This window comes from Arvicanthis niloticus, chromosome 18, assembly GCF_011762505.2.
Source record: "Arvicanthis niloticus isolate mArvNil1 chromosome 18, mArvNil1.pat.X, whole genome shotgun sequence".
Taxonomy (NCBI): Eukaryota; Metazoa; Chordata; class Mammalia; order Rodentia; family Muridae; genus Arvicanthis; species Arvicanthis niloticus.
Window position 1 is genome coordinate 10,819,642 of NC_047675.1, and position 22,177 is coordinate 10,841,818.

At 46.0% G+C, this 22,177-nt stretch overlaps 1 protein-coding gene across 1 annotated transcript in view; it reads left to right on the forward strand.

Annotated features, from left to right (window-relative positions):
• The window catches only part of Tbc1d9 (TBC1 domain family member 9), a 102,649-nt gene extending 81,064 nt beyond the window's left edge, over positions 1 to 21,585 (forward strand). Inside the window, exons 11-21 of the mRNA XM_034522473.2 lie at positions 1,962 to 2,079; positions 3,130 to 3,415; positions 4,282 to 4,411; positions 7,681 to 7,779; positions 7,958 to 8,026; positions 10,055 to 10,295; positions 13,230 to 13,295; positions 14,791 to 14,877; positions 17,510 to 17,584; positions 17,668 to 17,771; positions 19,517 to 21,585. Coding sequence (XP_034378364.1) covers positions 1,962 to 2,079; positions 3,130 to 3,415; positions 4,282 to 4,411; positions 7,681 to 7,779; positions 7,958 to 8,026; positions 10,055 to 10,295; positions 13,230 to 13,295; positions 14,791 to 14,877; positions 17,510 to 17,584; positions 17,668 to 17,771; positions 19,517 to 20,233 — 1,992 coding nt within the window. The 3' untranslated portion in view covers positions 20,234 to 21,585. The remainder of the gene's footprint in view (positions 1 to 1,961; positions 2,080 to 3,129; positions 3,416 to 4,281; positions 4,412 to 7,680; positions 7,780 to 7,957; positions 8,027 to 10,054; positions 10,296 to 13,229; positions 13,296 to 14,790; positions 14,878 to 17,509; positions 17,585 to 17,667; positions 17,772 to 19,516) is intronic.
• Positions 21,586 to 22,177: the final 592 nt, after the last annotated feature.

Below are 22,177 nucleotides of genomic sequence, written 5' to 3' on the forward strand. Positions count from 1 at the left end.
AGCAGCAGTCGTGCTGGTGAGCTTGTCATCCCAGCGTCTCTTGCTCTCTCATCTCACCCAGAACCCATGAGAAAGTAGAACCATGGAGCCCTGTCTTGCCTGAATGGCTGAGGAGCTGACCTTTATTGAGACCATGGGCTGGACCTAGCAGGCTAACTCTCATGTGGAATTTTAATAACCGCTTGGAATACCAAGGCTTTTAAGAAAGAACCTTTTCAGCCAAACACCTTTTAGGAGATTTACATTGCACACGTTTGATGAATACTGGTTTCTAGAAGATCAAAAGGCATTCAAGAGCTGCTTGGCTTCTGACAGAATAGAATTCGTTTTTACCTTTTGATCTTCATTTTTTAATTAAGGGGACAGTTAACGTTGAGCCGCTTAGTGGTTATGAGCTTTCTGATAATATCTTTTAATAAAATAAAATTACTTTAGAATGTAAGCCACCTTTACTTATCTTGAGCACCTTTTCCTGGATGATCATAAGGGAGGAGAGCCCCAAGTCTGAAAGGCTTCCTTGTTCTCAGAGGGCAGCCCGGAGCCCTGTGTGCTCCGAGGTATTTATGAGAGGTTAAAGGGAAATGTTTTCCTCCCCTGAGTTAAGGATTAAGAGTACTGCAGGGATTTAGCAGTCTGAAAGCTTTGTCAAACAGGCTTGGGGCAGGGGCTCTGCAGTAAGGGCTTGCCTGTACACGCCTGTGTCAGGTCAACTGTAGGGCCAGTGAAGACAGACCCTTGGTGGTTGCTGAGGAAGACTTGTGGATTTCCCACTGTAAAGGGGCATAAGCAGACAGAACTCGGGAGAATATTCACCAAGCTTTTGTGGTGTAGAAATCCCAAGCTTATATATCTGGCTTTTCTCGGGAGTTGATTCGTTTGTTGATTCTTGACACCTTCAAGAATGACCCTGGTTTTGGGGTTGGGTTTGCCTGTTTGTTTGTTTGTTTGTTTTGCTTTTTGGGTTTTAAATCAGTGTTGTGAGTGAACTATGTCAGAAAAATTGACAAACACATTTATATTTTTCCATAATGCCAAAATTTAGTGGATAGCAATAAATTCATGAGGTGCTGACGGTCCAATGGCAGCAGTTTGCCGATTTGCCTCATCCACTTTCATGACAGTGTGGCCCAGTGAATACAGGTTTCTTATTCTGACGTTGGTTACAACTACCACCTCTTGTGTCAAGCTTAATACAGTCTGTCTGTCTGTCTGACTGTCTGTCTAAAAAATAAATAGATAGGGTTGAAGAGGCTGTGTGTCAGACACTGCCTGGTTTATATAAGTGTAAATAGAGCTGTATTGATAAGAGACTTCACCCGACTGCCAGGAGGAAGCTACAGTAGCATTAGGTGCTGAGGGTCACAGGGTTGACAGCTGTAGAGCTCAGTTTGGCTGCAGAGGGAAACTGGGAGGCCTGCCTGAGAGGAAGAAGCTCACAGATGGGTAGACGAGTAGAGGTCCAGACTACTCAGCCCCTGGGATAACCCTGCAACAATCAGTGTTCTCTGCCTGTGTGTTTGGCATGCACACACTAGGTATCACAAAACAAGTTGGTGGCAGTCCTTCCATTGCAGTTCTGGCTGTCCTTCTCTTTATGTGCTCTAGGTGAGGGGGTTAGACCCTTTCTTCAGTCTGGCATGTCCAGAAAGTTCTTGGCCTGAATATGCTGATAGAATTTTAAACCTTCCATGTGCCCCTACAATCTCAACGCAGCCCAGTTTATTGATAAGGCACCTACTTGCAGGAACAGCTCATTTCTTGAATCTGTGCTGCATGGGTGGTGCCAGACAAATGGTGGAGGCTGCTTTTCAAATGGCCCATCCTGAGATAGCACTGGTTTCCCATAGTTTGAAGTAACATAGAGTGGGCACAGTTCCTCGACAGTTAACAAGATTGCTACTGTGTAAGCCTGCTGTACTCACACTATGTTTGATGGCATCCTCCCTGTCTCCTTCCCTCAGGCCATGAACATCGTCACGTCAGTGCTGCTGCTTTATGCCAAAGAAGAGGAGGCCTTCTGGCTACTTGTGGCCTTGTGTGAGCGCATGCTTCCCGATTACTACAACACCAGGGTTGTAGGTATGTGGGGCTGGCCGCGTTTAAACACCTTAGCCTGTCTCAACAGGAAAAAGACGGTAGCATTGTATTAGTTCTTGTCCTCAGAGCTGTGACAAGATGCCTAGCCAAAAATCAACTTAAGAGAGGAAGGGTTTGTTGTAGCTCGGGGTTTTCCCCGCACAGGACAAGTCCCAGCATGGCTGTGGAAACGGAAGGCAACTGGTCACATTGGGCGTCAGTGAGCAGAGGAGTGAATGTTGGTGTTCAGTCTGCTCTCTTTTATTTTAAATGTAGTTCAGGACCCCAGCCCTAGGGACAGCAATACCCACATTCAGGGTGGCCCTTACCACTATAGTTAGACCTCTCCAGTAACGCCTTCCTGGGAATGCTCAAAGGTGTGTCTCCTGGGTGATTCTAAATCCAGTAAAACTGACCATTGCATGTGTGGTATCCGCTTAAAATGTTAGCAAGCCAGTGGTGAGTGTGTACAGCTAGTATCTCTTTAAATAATAATAATAATTTTTAAAAAGGCTTAAGAAGTAATCAGTGTCTTGGAACCCTGTAGCTAGAGTGTTTATATAAATAAGGGCTTAGTAAGTGTGGTGGCCAATTCTTATTGTTTGTCATAACCCTGGATCACCTAGGAAGAGATTCTCTGTGAGTCACTGTCTAGGTTCCCAGGTGAGACTGTGGGAACGCCTGTAGAGGAGTGCCTTACCTGCCGTAATTCACGTAAGAAAGCCCAGCCTGAGTGTGTAGGAGCCGCACCGTTCCCTGTGATGGGGCCCTGGGTTGTTTAAGCATAGAGAAAGCTAGCTGAGCACTAAGCATGAATGTGTTCACTTCTCTCTGCTCTTGCCTGTGGTTCACACAGGTTCACACAGCCCTGGCTTCCCTGATGGACTGTACCCCGGAACTGTGTGCCAAATTAAACCCTTTCTCCCCTGAGTCACTTTTGGTCAAGGTATTTTTGCTATGGGTACAGAAACGAAAGCAGAACAAGGCCCATCCATTTGCTTAGGTTCCCCAGTAGGTTGCAGGCTAACTAACCGTTCTGTGTCGCCCACTCAGGTGCCCTGGTGGACCAGGGAGTCTTCGAGGAGCTGGCCCGAGACTATGTCCCACAGCTGTATGACTGCATGCAGGATCTGGGGGTGATCTCTACCATCTCCCTGTCGTGGTTCCTCACGCTCTTCCTCAGCGTGATGCCGTTTGAGAGTGCCGTGGTGGTCGTGGATTGTTTCTTCTATGAAGGAATCAAAGTGATATTCCAGCTGGCCCTCGCTGTACTGGATGCCAACGTGGATAAACTCTTAAACTGCAAAGATGATGGAGAGGCCATGACTGTTTTGGGAAGGTACAGTGCTATGGCTGGCTCTGGGGCCACCTCATGAGTTTGACTTGATTGAACAAAAGGCTTATTGGTCTCTGTGGCCAAGGACATGTTATTGTATGGTTTTTCCCTTTGAACGTGTATTTATTATCTGGATATTTATGGTATTATATAACATATGCTCTATAACATATATTATATATGTGGTACATATCTGCATATATGTGCAGATAAATGCATGTGTGCACATGTGCAGAAGGCATTGAGTATCTTTGTCCATCACTCTCCACGCATTCTTTTGAGGCAGGGTGTCCCGCTGAACCTGGGACTCAGGTTTCTTTGGCTAGGTTGGAAGCCAGTGAAACCCCAAGATCCTCCAGTTTTCTGTCTTTGCCTCTCTTGGAGCTGGGGTTAGTGTGATGGATATCTGGAGTGTTGTGTGAGAGCTGGGATTCAAACTCTGGTCCACAGGATTATACAGCAAATGCCCCTAAGCCTTTAACCATTTCTCCAGCCCAAGCTTTCTTTTCTTTAAAAATTAAGGGAGTTTCTTTATGTTCTTAAGAAAAAAATCTTAATAAGGCCCGGTTTTGCACACTGTAATCCCAGCTGTTCAGAAGGCTGAGGCAGGAGAGTTATATATTCAAAGCCAGCCTGCCCAACTTAATGTGGACCAATCTCAAAATAAAAAGTCAAAAGGGGGCTGAGGCTGCAGAGCTGTTTATCCCATACAAGGACCCAGGTTCAATCCCCAGTGCTTCAAAGAGAGATAACGAACAACAAAAAGAAGCAAGACTCTTAGATTTTTATTTTAATGTGCACAATTTGAGACCTATACCTGAGGTGTCCCAGTTCATTTCCAGTGACAGCTGGTTCATATCTCATCTAAGGTACCTAGACAGCGTGACCAACAAAGACAGCACACTGCCTCCCATCCCTCATCTCCACTCCCTGCTCAGTGATGACGTGGGGCCCTACCCTGCGGTGGACATCTTCAGGCTCATAGGAACGTCCTACGAGGTAGGTTTGGCTTCCTAGCCATGAGGTAAAGGTGCCCCAGTGTTCCCACCGGCTCGGGTGGACGTGGGTCCCATACTGCCTTTCCTAACCCATCTCAATCCAGCTTCTGTCATTGTCATAGAATATAAGAATCTAGCTGCTTCATAAAGATTCAGGATGGATCCCTCATGATTCTGGAGCAGAGGTTCTCAACCTTCCTAATGCTGTGGCCCTTTAATATAGCTCCTCACATTGAGGTGAACCCCGACCATAAAATTAGTTTTGTTGCTACTTCATAACCACAGTTTTACTAGTTATGAATTGTAACATAGATATGTGATCTTTGACCCCTGTGAAAGAGTCATTCGACCCTTCTGCAGGGGTCATGACCTACAGGTTGAAAACCACTGTTCTAGATAGAGCCTTGGAACCCTAAGGCTGGCCAGGAGCTTACGGGTGAGAGCCCCATCTTTCTGTTTCTTTGGACACCATCTGTGACCTGCAGGCAGAAGGAGCAATGTCTTCATGGGACAGAAGCTCAGAAGAAAGAACCTGCTTCCACAAGCCCTTTGCATAGCATCTTGACCACAGGAGTACAACCCTTCTAACCCAAAGACCTGTAGATAAGGCCTTTCCTATCAACACTGTAATACCTTGCATTCAATTTCAACATGAGTTTGGAGACGGACCAATATCCTGTTCCCCTTTACACTGATTGTCTGAGGCAGGAGACTGCTTGTAAGCTAAAAGCTTAGGTCTCGGAGAGGGATGCTGAGTGGATCTCGGGATTTCTCGTGGGCCTTAACTTGTGTTGTAAACGGTATGGCCAACTCTGGCCCTCTGACACCTGATCTGGAAACAGGTCAGATTCAGCACTTAGTGGATTGAGGAGCAGTTACAATAAACTGTCACAAATAATTCACTGCCTGTAGTTAGAACACTCAGAGTAGACAGTTAGTGCAAATGTGACAATTATTTGTTTATTTTTAACTTATTTTTCTTTTTACTGAGAAAAAAAAAATCTTGCTTCATATCTTGGTCTATCCTTGAAGTGTTACAGTTATCCCACTATAGATGACTTCAAAGATAGTTTATAGCCAATTAAAAATCTTTAATCCAGCCATCTGGGACCACACTCAGGTATTTAGGGAGACAGATACGGCCCCAAGTGTCCAGAACATTAGAATTTTAAAGGCAGAAACCACATTCTAGTGTCTTGCTTGGCCGTTTCGGCAGAAGCAGCTAAGATAAACGGTTACTGCAGTGGGTGCTGCACAAACAGGCTAAGACAAGCTAGAAAAGTTATCTGGGGCATCTTGATTTCAGGATCCTCGAATAGAGCTGGGTAATTTTCCATAGTATTCTCCATCAAGGGGTGATGATTCTGGTCAAACCTACAATGGCCTTAGCAAGACTACAAGATGGAGGAAACTTTGCACTGCCTGTCCCTGTCCCAGAAGTAAAGTCAGTTTGTGTAAGTCAGCCCCTTGAGGCCTTAGAAGTGCCACTACATTTGGTCCTTGATGGTTACTGTGTGTGGTATGGGCTGGGGGCGGGGCTGTTAGTATGTCCTTCGAGTGCATGCGTGTTCGTGCATGTGGGAACTGTAAGGCAATCTCATGTGCCCTTCCTGGGGAGCCATCTGCCTTTGTTTTTGAGACAGGCTCTCTCACTGACCTGGAACTTGCCCAGCAGGCAGGCTGACTGGGCGGCAACCCCATGCCTGTCATAGAAACACCTTCAATGTTAGTAAAGGACACAGAGGGCATTCCTGAGACAGTTAGCTCATGAGGGCGTGGACCTAATGAATGGATTATTCCCTGGATGCTTTTACCATGTGATGGAGTGACTGGGGGTGGTAGAAGGTAAGAGACAGAACTTCGTAGGAGGAAATAGGTCAGTGGGGCATCTCCTAGGGAGCTCTGTCCCCGAGCCCCGATTTTCTCCTATACTCTCTTTTCCTGTCCTCTGATCACTATAATGTGAGCTGCCATGTTCCACTGTGTCCATCCCCCACAACGGACCCTCTGAAACCACAGGCCAAAATTAATCACTCCTCCCACAAGCCCTCTCTGATGGGTGTTGTGGTCACAGATGTAGGAAGGCCATCCGTACATGTGCAGAAAACTGTACTAGGGCCGAGGAGACCACAGTCATAGGGTTCCTGTGTGGCTGCCCCACCTGGATGAAGGGAGCTACCTCCTAGTCCCTGATACTCTCAAATCACCTCAAACTGCTGCTGCATTCCAGACTAGGAGATACTACAGCAGGAAGACCCTAAGGCACGGGCCCCTTAGCTGCCCATGTGTTGAGTCCTGAGGTTCGTTACCTGTTTGCTCAATGGCCTCTTATTTCCTAGTCTTTGGGTCTTAAAACTTAGAGAAATAATTATTAATAGAGAGAGCACAAATATTGTTCCTTCTGCACAATGGGTTTTTTTCATCAATTGCTTCTCGCCTTTTTTTAAGACAGGCTTTTCTTACAAAACATGGAGCCCCTCAATTTAGCTTCCTTTCCAGAAAGCCCCACAAGCCCCCTAGTAATGGTTTTGTTTGGTTTGGTTTGGTTTCTTGGGATTAGAACTCAGGTCCCCAACCCTGAGCAGCAAGCCCTTTGCTGGCAGTCACTGTAGAGCAGCCGATTCCTGAGCTGCTGTTCGCATCAGAAGATGTCCCTGCCCTGGGCGCTTTTCTCTCCTAGCCAGACTTAACTGATTTAGCTAGAAGGAAATGGTGGCTTAGCCTGACTTAGTGGAAGTGAACCCTCTCGTCACCAGTGGCAATTCTTACCAACTCCTGAATTGGGCTGTTTAGTGTCGACAGTTTGGGAGCCACGCAGCAGTGCTAGGCGTGTTAGAGATTAGCCGGCTCTCACAGTGCCCGTGTGGCTACGCTGTTAAAGGAGCATGCAGAAGAGCAAGCCTTCCTCCCAGCCTCCTCACTCTAAGCCTTAGAGCTTCCCATGCCCTTAAGTTTTAATCACACAGCCGCATTTCCAAACCTTCTTCTTGATGGGCTTGCACTGAAGGAAAACACACGTGGCTTTGAAATTCAGTTCTGTCACTGGATATGGGACATCTCTAAATTATTGAATTACAGTCCCTAAATAGCTTTCCAACATAAAATCCAGCCTCGTCACTGTCACTGTGACTTATTCTGTGTCCTAAGTGTCCCCTCCGGTCTGGTCACTGTCACTGTCATTTATTCTGTCCTAAGTGTCCCCACCAGTCTGTGTGTGACCCTGTGTGCTTGAGCACAATTTTCAGAAACACCAAAATTTCTCCTTTCCAGAAATTTGGAACTATCCGGGCAGATTTGATTGAGCAGATGAGATTCAAGCAGAGGCTGAAGGTGATCCAGACCCTGGAGGACACCACCAAACGCAATGTGGTAAGCCCTTTGAAGGGCAGCAGGGGAGAAGAGGTGGGGGAAGGGGGGCTCACCCTCCTGCTGGCTCCCCCCCCGCCCCCCCCACTCCATCTTGGCAGAACTTGAGACAGAACGTAGAGGCTTTCTCAGTGTGACATGTTTTGAATCTGTGGGACTCAGTGTGCTTGCTCCCTTACAGGTACGGACCATTGTGACAGAGACTTCCTTCACCATTGATGAGCTGGAAGAACTGTATGCTCTTTTCAAGGTGAGTTTCAAAGTAAATTCATGCCCATTGGAAGGGATGAAAAGAACTTATATGATAAAAAGAATCCTTAATCACTCGGTGAGTCCTTGATCTTTCTGTTAGGTGATTTACGGTTCCGTGGGTCACCAATATGCATGAGAAGAAAGACAGAGCCGGGAGAACAGAGCTGTCCTCCTAAGCAGGAAGAGTAAATCAGCTCTCAGCGTTAACTTAAGCAGATGTTTTTAGCTCTCTTCCTCACCATCTGATATGGCCAGTTTTCTTGGACAGTAGAGCATGGGCTCTTGTTTTCTAAAACTCCATAGACCGGTGGTGATAAAAGTTCAAGTTCTGCCTGAAAGTTCTATACCTTGTAATTTCACCTACTAAACTCCAAATCACCCTTAAAGAAAATAATTTATAGCTAGAAGAAGTATGGTGTATAGGAGCCTGGAGTTCACCAATTCACAAGTCGTCTGGCCGGTGGGTGGCCAGCTCTGTCAGGGCTGTGGTGATGCAGAACATCATGGTAACAGGGAGAAAATCCTCACAGCATGGCAGCCAGGGAACAGAAATACACAAGAGACGTCCAAGGCAAGATAGAGTCCTCTAGAACATGACCCACTTCCTCCATCCAGGCTCCACATCCAAAAGTTTCCATCATGTCCCAATAAAGCCAGCAAATGATTAATCCACTGATGAAGGAAGATCAGGAGATCATAATTGGGTTACGTCTCAGTGATGGGATCCATCCTCCAGGGAGCAAGTCATCAGCATGTGGCATTGTTGTGGGGATGGCTCATACCCAAACGCTAACAAATTGTCTGCACATCTAGTGAAGAGAATCATGCAGTTCTTCTACAAAAGTTTTTGTTGTCTGTGGTCAGTGTCTCGGGTTAGAATGTGGCAGTTAACCCAATACTTGGGAGCTGGAGGCAGGAACATTAGTTCAAGGTCATCATTTGAAGCCAGCCTGGGTTGCATGAAACCATGACTCAAAAACAAAAGCCGCCAACAAATCTAAATGTGGCTCTTTTGAGCAGGTGAAAAGATGATCCAGGAACAAACACAGAAGACAACATGGACAGCCTGTGGACAGCTCTTTTTTTTTTTTTTTTTTTTTTATCAAATCATAATTTTTACTTTTTAACAGAGGGGTTATAAACACAAAAATGCAGGATGTGGAGAAGGGGGTGACACAGAAGCATAGGTGTTCAGGGGGAGTACAGATATCTTTCAGAACAGTGTGTCCACTGGGTGAAGCTTCAGGGGACAGGTCACTATGACTCTGCCTATGATTCACTTGTCCTCATCTAAGTTGGTACTATCCACCAAGGCTTCCTATCTACAAGGTCTATGACTGCTCAGGCTGGTAAATTTCCACAAAACCTACCTGTTTACAATAGCTTATAGCCTTCTGTTTCAGTGTTTTTCCACAGAGACCCAAGACTTTGTGTTAGCAGGCATGTATGTCAGGCCTATTGCTGATTTTAGGCTTATGGCTATTTCAGGCCTTCAGTGTATTAGCGGGGCTGCCCCTGACATCTCCTCCCTTCTCCAAGTATAGAAGGGCAGGGGCAATTCTAATCTTGCCAAGGTGGGGATAGAGGCCTGACCTCCAGTCAGTAATTAAAGGGGACCTTGTAATGGCTCTGGTCCTCCTGTCATTGCTGTGGACAGCTCTTAACAGGGACAGAGCATAGGATTGAAGAGTCTCTGTAATGTGCCCTTCTACCTCTTCACCACTAGAGGGCACCAATGTCTTTTTCGTCTCTCCCCTGGTGGGTAGGCCAGATGTGTATTGACATAATACACAAGTCAAGCTCCAGCATTCGTCTAATGAGGCACCGATTTCTACACTCAGCATCAGGAATCTACTGCTGAGCCTGGCTCTTCATTCTCACTATGGTATCTCCTAGACTTACGGTTTCTCAAGCTAGGTGTACACTAGGAAGCCCACACACCTGCAAAATGGACACTGTGCCTAGGATAATAGCAGTGACTTGGGGCTGTATGAGTGACAGTAACCACTTTGCAACATTTTTTCAGGCGGAACATCTGACCAGCTGCTACTGGGGTGGGAGCAGCAATGCCCTGGACCGGCACGACCCCAGCCTGCCTTACCTGGAGCAGTACCGAATCGACTTTGAGCAGTTCAAGGGCATGTTCGTGCTGCTTTTCCCCTGGGCGTGTGGCACTCACTCGGATGTGCTGGCCTCCCGCCTGTTCCAGCTGCTAGATGAGAATGGCGACTCCTTGATTAACTTCCGAGAGTTCGTCTCTGGGCTGAGTAAGGATGCAATATTCTCGCATGAGTTGGGTGGGGACAATGGAGGTGTCACCTGGAGTTCCCCTCGACAGCACTCAGGGCCTCCACACTGGGTCTAGAGGAAGGAGGGAGACATATAAGGTTTGCACGCTAGTTGTAAGGTTGTGTCTGGCTAATAAGCTGTATTAATGGGTAATCTACAGCCCACTGAGACATGAGCCAGATGTCAACATGAGTTCAAAACATGTTATCAGAGCGCTTGTAAGATTCAGCTGGTGAAGGTAGCTGCTTCCAAGTCTGATTCAGTCCCTAAACCCTCATGGTAGAGAAGGAGGGCCAACTCCCAGAGAGTTCTCTTACCTCCTCCACACAGGGCTGTGGCACACACACAAACACACACAAACACACACACACACACACACCATAGACATAAATAGCTAACATGTAGGCTTTTTTTAAAAAAAAAAAATACATGAACAGAGAATGCATATGATAGTAAAATGCTAACATATCCTGTCAACCCTCACAGGTTTCCCAGAGAAAAAGGGATGGTGGATTGGATTGTTTTACAAAACAATATAATTAAAAATATATCCTATATAAAGTAATCACATATAGGTAAACCTTTCTAATATATGGTTTCTAAATAAGTAACATTAAATCTATTTTAATAAAAGACTGGAAAACCACAGCATAGTTGGAAGTCTTTCCTGTCTGTTTCCTTGCTGAAAGACTGTCCATAGCTAGGACATGTGCACACTCACACAAGAACTGCCTGTGGCTAGGACATGCACATGCATGCATACACATGCAAACATGCCATATACCTGACCAGCAGGGTACAGGTTGCTACCTATCTGTCAGCTTTGCTCACATCTCTGTGATGAGATTAGACCTTTATTCCACTTATAATTGGATGAAGAAAGTGCTGTGTGGTAAGAAAGCCTGGGCCAGCTGATGTGAAGTTGGAAGTGTAGCAACTTGTGTCTGGCTATCAGGATGAGTTTTTATGAGGGAATCGCACCGGTCTGTTATCTTGTGCATCCATTCCTTTTCTCGCCCCTGTCACAACGTTTAACAACTTAAGCAGTAGGTGCTGACGTTGGCTCACAGTTTCGGGTACAGTCCATCACAGTGGGGAAAGGGTCAGCATGAGCGTGAGGCATCCCTGGGCACGCTGGCCCTGAAGCCAGGAACAGAGGCATAAGTGCTGGAACTTAGCTCCCAGGCTCATCTCTGTTCAGTCTGGGACCCTAACCCATGTCATGGTGGCACTCATATCTAGGATGTGCCTTCCGACCCCAGTGAATGTAATCTAGAAACTCCCTCACAGATGCCTAGGTGATTCTGGGTCCGATTAAACTGACAGTCATCAGTAGTAATCAATTGTGTCCTGCATCCTATGCTTGCAGTGATAGATCCAGGCAAAGATGCAAGACTAGGCATAGAGCCAGTGATGGCTCCAGACAACACTCTCCCTCTGTAGGAATAATGTCTAGACGTTGAGAGGAAGCTTGAAGTGTATTGCTTGGGAAAAGTCTTCTTAGGTTAGGTCTGTCCTGACAATTATATGAAGCCTTGTGCACATACCTGGGGTAGGCTTATATGGGGCAGCTTAGAACACACACTAATGCAAACAGCCCTTTGAACTAGTGACGGCAGTGGCAGCTAACAGTTGTACAGTTTTATCATGTCGGGCACTGATCTGGTGGTTACTATGCATGGATTTATTTACCTTAAGGCACAAGTGACAAACTTCAGGTTTGAATTCTGACAGCCTGTAGGCAAAGTTTGTGCTGTAACTGTCACACTGGGTGAGAAAAATTATCCCCTGTTCTAGCTGCTCTGACTAAATGCTTTTTAGTCTGAGTAATTTTTACACAAAAGAAATGAATTGCCTACAGTTCTAGAGGGTGAGTGGCCCAAGATTAAGGGAGCATCACATTCCATTTCTATGGTGGATAGTTCTCTCCGTGTGTTGATGCGTGGTGGAAGAGCAAGCAGTCGCCATCAAGCCCCTTTAATAAGAACTCCAATTCCATGGCAGCTCTGTCCTGACCTACTCACCCCCTCAAAAGCCAATGGCACTGTCATACTGGAGGTTAACTTTCAAAGCAGGCCTTTTGTGAGGTGACACCAACATTTCAGGTCACAGCGTTACCTGCCTGCCCACTGATGGCCTGTCTTAGTTAGGGTTTTACTACTGTGAATAGACACCATGACCAAGGCAACTCTTATAAGGACAACATTTAATTGAGGCTGGCTTACAGGTTCAGAGGTTTAGTCCATTATCATCAAGGCGGGAGGATGGCAGCTTCTAGGCAGGCATGGTGCAGGAGGACCTGAGAGTTCTACATCTTCATCTGAAGGCTGCCAGCAGACTGGCTTTCTTGTGGTTAGGAGGAGGGTCTCATTGCCCACCCCCACAGTGACACATTTCCTCCAACAAGGCCACACCTCCTAATAGCGCCACTCCCTGAGTAAAGCATGTTCAAACCACCACACAGCCAAAGAAACAAAAGCTCAGTCACTTGCTGAAACTTCACTTTTTAGACACTCTTAAGTACCTGCTATCAAAACCATGTGAGAGGTACATGCTGTTCAAGCCAGTCAGAGCCAGGGTGTCAATGAGACTATCCAGCCCACAAGCCTGTCCTTTGTTTCCCATATGTATTTAGTTATTAATCTAGTTAATACATTTAAAATCTTTGCATATATGAATCATATAGTTCTTGTATGTGTTGTGGGGTCCCAGTGTCAATTACTAGTATATTTTTCTGTCATAATCTCACCTCACAAAGGGGAAACTGAGAGGAAATACATAAATATATATTATATTATATTATATTATATATTATATTATATTATATTATATTTAAAAAAAGAGCTCACTAAGCCTAGGGTTGTTACTAACCCAAAGGACACATTTCACATGGCCTCTTTCACGATTTCTAGGTGCTGCATGCCATGGGGATCTCACAGAGAAACTCAAACTCCTGTACAAAATGCACGTCTTGCCTGGTAAGTGGACTACAAGAAGAAGCACACACACTGGTACACACGATCTGGCTGCACGCACACTGGCACGCAGGACCTGGCTGCACACACACTGGCACGCAGGACCTGGCTGCACACACACTGGCACGCAGGACCTGGCTGCACGCACACTGGCACGCAGGACCTGGCTGCACACACACTGGCACGCAGGACCTGGCTGCACGCACACTGGCACGCAGGACCTGGCTGCACGCACACTGGCACGCAGGACCTGGCTGCACGCACACTGGCACGCAGGACCTGGCTGCACGCACACTGGCACGCAGGACCTGGCTGCACGCACACTGGCACGCAGGACCTGGCTGCACGCACACTGGCACACAGGACCTGCCTGCACACACACTGGCACACAGGACCTGCCTGCACGTCTCTTCCTTTGGTGGCATCTCTGCCTGTTTGGATGCTAGATCATTCATTCTTCCCCAAAGGCCATGCTGAGTTGCTACTTGACCTGAGTTCCTGAACGCTGTCCTTGACTGTCATTTGCCTGTCTCAGAAATGAATTGAGCTCATAGGAGGTATAACAGCCATCTTCAAGAGAAAGGGTACAGCCTTCGGTGTCATATGGTAGCAGGGGTATTTTTTGCCATTAATGTATTTATTTAGTTTACATTTTAATTGCGGCTTCCCCTCTCCTCCCCTTCCTGTCCCTCCCTCTCACCTCCCTTCATTCCTCCCTCCCCTTTCTCCTCAGAAAAGGGGAGGCCTTTCGTGGATATCAACCCGCCTTGGCCTCTCAAGTTGCAGTAAGAGACTAGGCGCATCTTCTATTGAGGCTTAGACAAGGCAGCCCAGTTAGGGGGGAAGGATCTAAGACCAGGCAACAGAGTCAGAGGCAGCCCCTGCTCCTGCTTTAGGAGTCATATACGAAGACCTAGCTGCAGAACTGTTACATCTGTGCAGAAGGCTTAGGTCCATCCCATGCATGCTCTCTGGTTGGCAGTTCAGTCTTTGTGAGCCCCTACAGCCCCAGGTTAGTTATTCTGTATGTTTTCTTGTGGTGTCCCTGACTTCTAGCTCCTTCAATCCTTTGAGTAGCGGTTTTGAGATTGGAGGGTACAACCAGGCATGTGGCTGAGGCTTGGAGTTCAGTTTTAAATAAGACTGGTCTCAGCTGGGGTAGATCTATCACATACTAAAAAATTCAAAATAAAAACAAAGGCAGATTAGTATTCACATCCCAGATGGGAGTAAATGTACTTAACTCACAGACAGTGTCCTACAACTGACCCAGAAAGTATTGTTTACAAGACTTTGGGAAATTGTCCCGATAGAGAGGAAATGTGAAGGGGCTCTGGGGGTGGGGTTAGAAAGAAGGTGGAGTTAGAACAAAGGGCCTTCAGGCCTCTGGGCCCCCCATCCCACCTTGCTGACTTCAGATCTTCATTCTTCCCTGTCCTGAGTGAGGACACTTACGGAGGAGCTGACCCCTCACGTATCTGTGTCCCCTCTCCCACAGAGCCATCCTGTGATCAAGATGAGCCCGACTCTGCCTTTGAAGCAACTCAGTACTTTTTTGAAGACATCACCCCAGAATGCACACATGGTAGGTGAAGCGCCCACCCCCTGGGGGCTGTTTTTGTCTCCTGCAGAGCCTGCTGTTACTGGGGGAAGACTGATCTCCAACGTGAGTCAAAGAAGCATGTAGGCAGGTTTGCCCGATGCGGGCCTTCACACATCAGCCACACCGGCCTTGCCTTCCTAGACGCTCAGCTTAGAGAGGGTTCTTCACTTATGCAAATGCTTCTGAAAGGGCCACAGGCCACTCTGGGGAATGTCTTTACACAGTGCTTCATCAGAGCACTCTTTCTAACCTCAGAATCCCTTTCACTTTGCTGGATGTTTCAAAATACAGACTAAAATACATAAGGTAAGCTGGAAATCTTACACAGTAACTAATTATTCACCTCCTGACATTTGCTTTTCCATACATTCCTATAGAGTATGTGATTATGTACACAGAGTACACTCATCTACGCTGGGAGTTCACTACTTAATAAATTTTGATTTTGATTCTGCTAAAATTCTGGTGACCAAATCCAGGGCCTTGCACATGGAAGGATTCTCTGCATTTCTTTATCACGTGTGCATCTACACGTGTATGTCACAGAGCATGTTTGGAGGTCAGAGGACGACTTGCTGGAGTCACTTTTCTCCTTATACCATGTGGCTCCCAGGGACTGAAGTCAGATAATCAGACTTAGCAGCAGGAATGATCTGGACTTGCCAGGCCCTATTTTTATTGTTTTTTTAAAGATGGTAGTCTCTGAAAAAAAAATTGTGTGTGTGTGTGTGTGTGTGTGTGTGTGTGTGTGCTTCGTTAATTATAATTTTCCTTAAAATGCAGTGAGAAGGTGATGCCATTAGGATTTATTTCTGAAAATATTCTCATTTCCTCTGGTGCCCACCAAGAATCCTCTTGTCATTGTTTGCCACCCCCCATGACACCCCCCACCCCCGCTACACACACACCTATGTTTTATGGTGTTACCAGAAGAAGCTGTACCTAAAGTCCTTCTGCCAAGATGTCTCCGTTACCAAAACCGGAATCTCTGACTTTGGTGTGGAAGAAGGCAAAAGTCGACAAACTCCCACTTTGTGGCCACGCAGTGTCAGATGAGTTTAAGTGACTCTCTCCCTAAGCCCTGGAAGCCACTTGTGTTTTGCCAACAAATACATGATAAAAAATGCAAAGATGGCTTTCATAGTCAAGAGAGGCTCCACTCTTTCCGTGTCATCTGCCTCAACAAGGTCTTCTGTGCTGGGGTTGACAGGCTCAGGACAGCAAGCAGTGTGCCGCCAAGAAGCCCCAGGCCCCAGTGCCCAGGGTTCACTTGGCCAGGTCACCCTGTCCCTCTGCACCAAACTGCAGCTTTGGAAGCACGAGGAAAGGCCTGTCATATAACCAAGACCAAGTTTCCTGGTTGTCCAAGATCCCAAAAGAGCATGGCTTCACCAAGTTTAATACAGATGAATTTGAAGACCTGGTGGCTGAGGTGTGGTCCGTCCCCAATAGCTATGAGGTCACAGATCACCAATTGTGGCCCTGCTAGACAACAGGAGGGCCCTGCACTCCTGAGGGCTTCCACTGTGCTGAGTCCTGTGTCCACCAAACCATGCTCAATAATAAACCTCATATGCAGCCTGGAAAACAAATCCATAGACGGGATAGTTTTTAAGTGGCTGCATAATAACCATGGCATGGGTTTACCACACATTAAATATGGGTGTCTATTTGTTTTCTATTGCTTTTCATGAAGCAGGGAAGAGATGCCCTGTCCCTCTAAAAAGTTGCTAAGGCAGGTTGGAGAACCAGCAGCCTCTGGGATAACTGAGGAAGTACAGTGCACATACACAGCCAGCCAACTCCATCAGAATCTGAGGGTGTCCTTGTCCTTCAAGGGTCTGTGTGTCCTGTAGTATCCAGTTTCAAGAGGAAAACTCAGTTGTAACTGGGTCCTTCAAAAATCATATTTTAGAGTTGCCAAATTATTTTTTTTAAATAAAACGTGTTCTTCTCTTGCTTCTACTAGCATTTCCGTTTCCCTGAAAGAATAAGTTCTTGATCCTGTTTCAAGTCACAGCAGATACTTGAGAGGTTGTAAGATCCCAGGCAGAATGGAGGGATGGAGGCTTATGGGAAAGCACCAACTCCAGTAGCTTCCAAAGACTGCATGGCATCGTCCTTTTAATTTTTCATTGTACAATAAACCCCAGCTGTGAGAAATAAATCTAGGGCCTTAAAAAATAACTTGTTTACTATAAGTATATATCATCTGATATTAGAAATACACTTTGACCCACAGATTATCTGACATGAGATGCTGTTATGTGTGTGTGTGTGTGTGTGTGTGTGTGTGTGTGTGTGTGTGTGTGTGTGTGTGTGAAGGTTTGTTTTTATTAGTGTGTGTGCAAGGGTGTAGCAGCAGAAGGTATCAGATCCCTTGGAGCTGGAGTGACAGGCAGTGTTAAGCCACCTGATGTGGGTCATGAGAGTCGAACTCTGGGTCTTTCTCTGCAAGAGCACCATAACATGAATAGTTAAGCTGTCTCTCCAGCCAGTGATAAAATGTTTGCTAACTGAGGCCAACTCTGCCTGCAAAATCTTCATTTTCTACTACACTAATCTCACAGCTATTCTCTGTAACACCCTTCTTTCTTCCAAATATCCCTGATAGTTGTTGGCTTGGACAGCAGAGGCAAGCCGAGTGCAGAAGACGGTTTCGTCACAGTGAGTCTGAAGCAGGACAGAGGTACAGATGTGCTCTTCTCTGTTTACAGATGTGCTCTTGTTTCTTGATCTGCAAATGCTTATCTATTGACTTTTGGGTTTTAGGGAAAAGGGCGAATTCTCAAGAAAACCGTAATTATCTGAAACTCTGGACTGCAGAAAATAAGTCTAAGTCAAAAAATGCCAAGGATTTGCCCAAATTGAATCAGGTAAGAGACTATTCTTTCCAGTCATATACAAACATTGATTAAAATATCTCCTAAAGATAGTGGGGACTTGGGGGTACTTAACTATTTTCTGCTTGGATTTGTTTTGTTTGTTTTTCAAGATGGGGTTTCTCTGTGTAGTCCCGGCTATCCTGGAAGTCACAGAGATCCACCTGTCTCTGCCTCCTAAATGCTGGGATTAAAGGTGTGCACCATCACCACCACCCTTTGGCTTTTTTTTTTTAAGACAGGGTGTTAGGTAGCCCAGGCTGGATCCAGACAAACTATAGCTGAGAATGACCTTGAATTTTTGATTCTCCTGCCTCCACCTCCCAAGAGCTACAAGGCATGTGCCCACCATATCCGTTTATGCAGTGCTGTGAGTTGGGCCCTGGGCTTGATGCATGCCAGGCAAGCAATCTACAACTGATGTGCATCTCTAGTCCCATTTAGATTTATTTCTTTTGTATCAAAATTCCTCTCTGTTGTGAGAAAATGTTATCCTAAAGGAGAAATTGAGCAACAAAGCGCTCAGCTTTGAGACTACATATGCTCCATCCCAATGGTCAGCATTACCTTTGGATATCAGACGTTACGTTCTGCTGTCTCCTGTCACTGCGCTCTGCAATAGAAATATCATGAAGAGCTAAAGCATACTGGGGCAGCGCTGTGAATGGTTATAGTCTTGAAATGTGAGTTCCCAGCTAAGGCGCTGGAATGCAAAGGCATTGCTCCATACGGGGAGGTGAGGCGGTGTGTCATAGGAGACTCTGCTAAAGCCAACCTTGGGAAAAGTCTTTAAAACTTCAGAGACATGAGGAGAGATGAGTTTGATGCTTCCTTAAGATTCTTCAACTAGGCCGGGCGGTGGTGGCGCACACCTAGCACTTGGGAGGCAGAGGCAGGCGGATTTCTAAGTTCGAGGCCAGCCTGGTCTACAGAGTGAGTTCCAGGACAGCCAGGGTTATACAGAGAAACCCTGTCTCAAAAAGAAAGAAAGAAAGAAAGAAAGAAAGAAAGAAAGAAAGAAAGAAAGAAAGAAAGAAAGAAAGAAAGAGAAAAAGATCCTTCAACTAGGAGAAAAAAGATAATAAACGAGAGAGAGGAGGGCAATGTAGCACCCGGCATGGTGGTCCACGCCAGTAGCCCTGCATTGGAGAGCCAGAAGCTAGCCTGGGCTACATAGTAAAACCCTGTTTCAAAACAACCAAAGTGGATGGGGGCATTTGAAGATGAGGAAGAAACTAAGCAAAATGTAGCATATCCACTGTGGGTGAGGGGTGTGTTTTCATGTGTGTGGGCACAAGTGTAGGTGTTGTGAATGAAGCCAGAAGACCTTAGCTATAGTCCCTCAGGAATCCCCCACCTTGTGTCCATCTGTCTCTGTGTGCCCCGATGCTGGGATAGCAAATGCACACCACCTCACCTTCCCTCCTCCCTCCTAAAATATGGCTTCTCTGGAGACTCCATGGCAAGTACTTTACCAACCGGATGGTCTCCCCAGCCTCTGCCATAGCCATCCTCAACTCTGGGTGATGAGTCTGTGAAGGCTTTTACCATTTCATTTCTAGCTATTTTTGTAGGTGGTTCAAGTTTTCAAATGAAAAGAGAGAGGGACTAATAAAGAGGATGTGACAGTAAGTCCATCCCTTCTTTGTAGAGCGTCTCCTGGGGTCTTTGAGAGTCATAGTTTAAATAGCTGTTTAGTCCCGGCTCTTAGCTCCTCGCCTTCCCCGCTCATCCTCCAGGGGCAGTTCATCGAGCTCTGTAAGACCATGTACAACATGTTTAGTGAAGACCCCAATGAGCAGGAGCTGTACCATGCCACAGCTGCAGTGACCAGCCTCCTGCTGGAGATCGGAGAGGTCGGCAAGTTCTTCATTACTCAGCCCTCCAAGGAAGATGCGGTTCCCGGACCACCCTGCAGCCAGGCCATCCCAGGCATGCTCTTCCCTAAGAAGGAGCCCAACCAGTCTTATGTGGTGGGATCTGCAGAACCACTCACCGCTGGCCTGGCAGTGGACAGCGAGGAGCACTCCCTGGGAGGGCAGATGGAGGACATTAAACTGGAGGACTCCTCACCCAGGGACAACGGGGCCTGCTCCTCCATGTTGATCTCCGATGACGACACCAAGGATGACAGCTCCATGTCCTCTTACTCGGTGCTGAGCGCCGGCTCCCACGAGGAGGACAAACTGCACTGCGAGGACATTGGGGAGGACACAGTTCTGGTGCGTAGCAGTCAGGGTAGAGCCACCCTGCCCAGGAGCAGCAGCCTGGACCGGGACTGGGCCATCACCTTCGAGCAGTTCCTAGCCTCCCTCTTGACGGAGCCTGCTCTGGTGAAGTACTTTGACAAGCCAGTGTGCATGATGGCCAGGGTCACCAGTGCGAAGAACACCCGTATGATGGGCAAGCCCCTCACCTCAGCCAGTGACTACGAAATCTCTGCCCTGTCAGGCTGATGCAGGAAGGGAAGCCAAGAAGTTTTTTATGTTTGTCTGTGTTGGGGTGTGGGGAGGACTCTTTCCTTTTAAATTAAATATTTATTAGTACCTGGCTTAAAAAGCCTAGTGTTTTTCATAATGTAATACAATGAAGAAATGGTGAGAAATAGATACCCCGAAGTAAGGCACTAACAGTCTGTCTACGAGGCATGGCTACCAGAACCTAGTTTATTCAGTGATTTCCCCCCAAAGACCAAACTGTCAGTGAAATGTGTATTATAACTTAGTACTCTTGCTGTATCCATAGTAAGAAAATAGCTCTGTTCGACATTAATAAAGACAGCCATGCTCTGGGATAAAAATCAGACCTAGGAGGAAAACAGAAGGTTGCGAACAAGATGTTTTCAGAAGGAAGATTATCGGCTGGGGTAAATCTTGAAGTACTTTAGTGAGACTTAAAAATATTTTTTAAGATTTGAAATATATTTCGTAAAAATCCTCTATCCAAAAATCATATTCTACACTGGTCCCCCTTCATGGGGGACACATTTGGGTTTTAGGTAGTTATGAAAATATAAATGATTTTTCGTGATGCTAGAATGACATATTTGATCAGTGTGGATATCCATGACTTGCTCTGATTATTTGTGTCAGCTGTCCAGGAGGGAAAATGTGATTCATCTGAGAACCAAATGTGAATGCAAAGAAGTCCCAGGACACAGGATCCAGCTTTGTGTTTCAGTTTTTGTGTTTGAAGGACTAGAAGTCCTGGTGCCTCTCGTACTGGGTTTTCAGATTCTCATTACCCAATGAAAATACAGCAAAATAATAATAGTAATAAAATTAAAACAATGTTCTTTACCACTTCCATACTTTCTGTAGAGTCAAGAAATTATATCATTTATCACGTATGACCAACTTCCCATTAAGTCGCTCTAGAGGTTACGTTTGCAGCAAAGGGATTCTGCAAGGTGACATAACTAGATGTTTAAAACAGAGCCTGTCACTTTATATAACAGAATGGAATGTTCTGGCTCCTGGAGGGGTGTGGACATCAAAGTTGGCACGCCTGCACTTTGAATTCTTATTTCCGTTTACTGCTGTTAGCTTTTGTTTGTTGAGGATGCTGGGAGACTTTCTGCTCCGGCTCTCGGCTTCACCGTCATGTTCACGTTCACGTTACCTCTGCTTGTCCTGATGTTGCTTTCCAACACTCTCTTCTTTATTACACACCAAGCCCTTTCTTTAGCTGTCCCTGCCGTGATTTTTTTTTTAAATTTTATTTACAGAATGATTTTTAAACTGTCAAATGAAGTAGTTATGAACCTCAACTAGGAGAAATGTGAACAAATAAAATACTTCAGATATGGCTTGATGTTTTTGTGCTTGAGTTTCTGCCTGAGGCCGTATGTTGTTTCTTTGACAATTTTGTAGGGAAATCTATCAGCAGAGAACCATTTCGAGTAAGTAAAACTTTATGAGCAAGTATTCTGAGATAAGAAAATGTAGAGAGCCGAGAAGTCCTTCTTAAAAAAGAAAATACAGTGCAGCATTCCAAGAATATTTGAAATAAAAAAGATAATTTGTGTTAGGGTTTCCATTACTATGGAAAGGTACCATGACCACAGTAACTCTTATAAGGGAAAACATTTAGTTTGGATTGGGGTACAGTTTCAGGGTTTATGCCATGTTGGGAAAGCAGGCAGGCATGCAGGCAGACGTGGTGTTGAAGAAGGAACTGCGAGTTCTACATTTTAACCTTCAGGAAGCAAGGAGAGATTGCGTACCACTCTGGGCATAGGGTAAGCATTTAAGACCTCAAAGCCCGCCTCCACAGTGACACACTTCCTCCTAACGAGGTCACACCTCCCAGTAGTGCCACTCATTCTGATAAGGCCAATCATTCAAACACAAGAGACTGGAGGCCATTCCTATTCAAACCAGCCTATAATTGTTATCAGT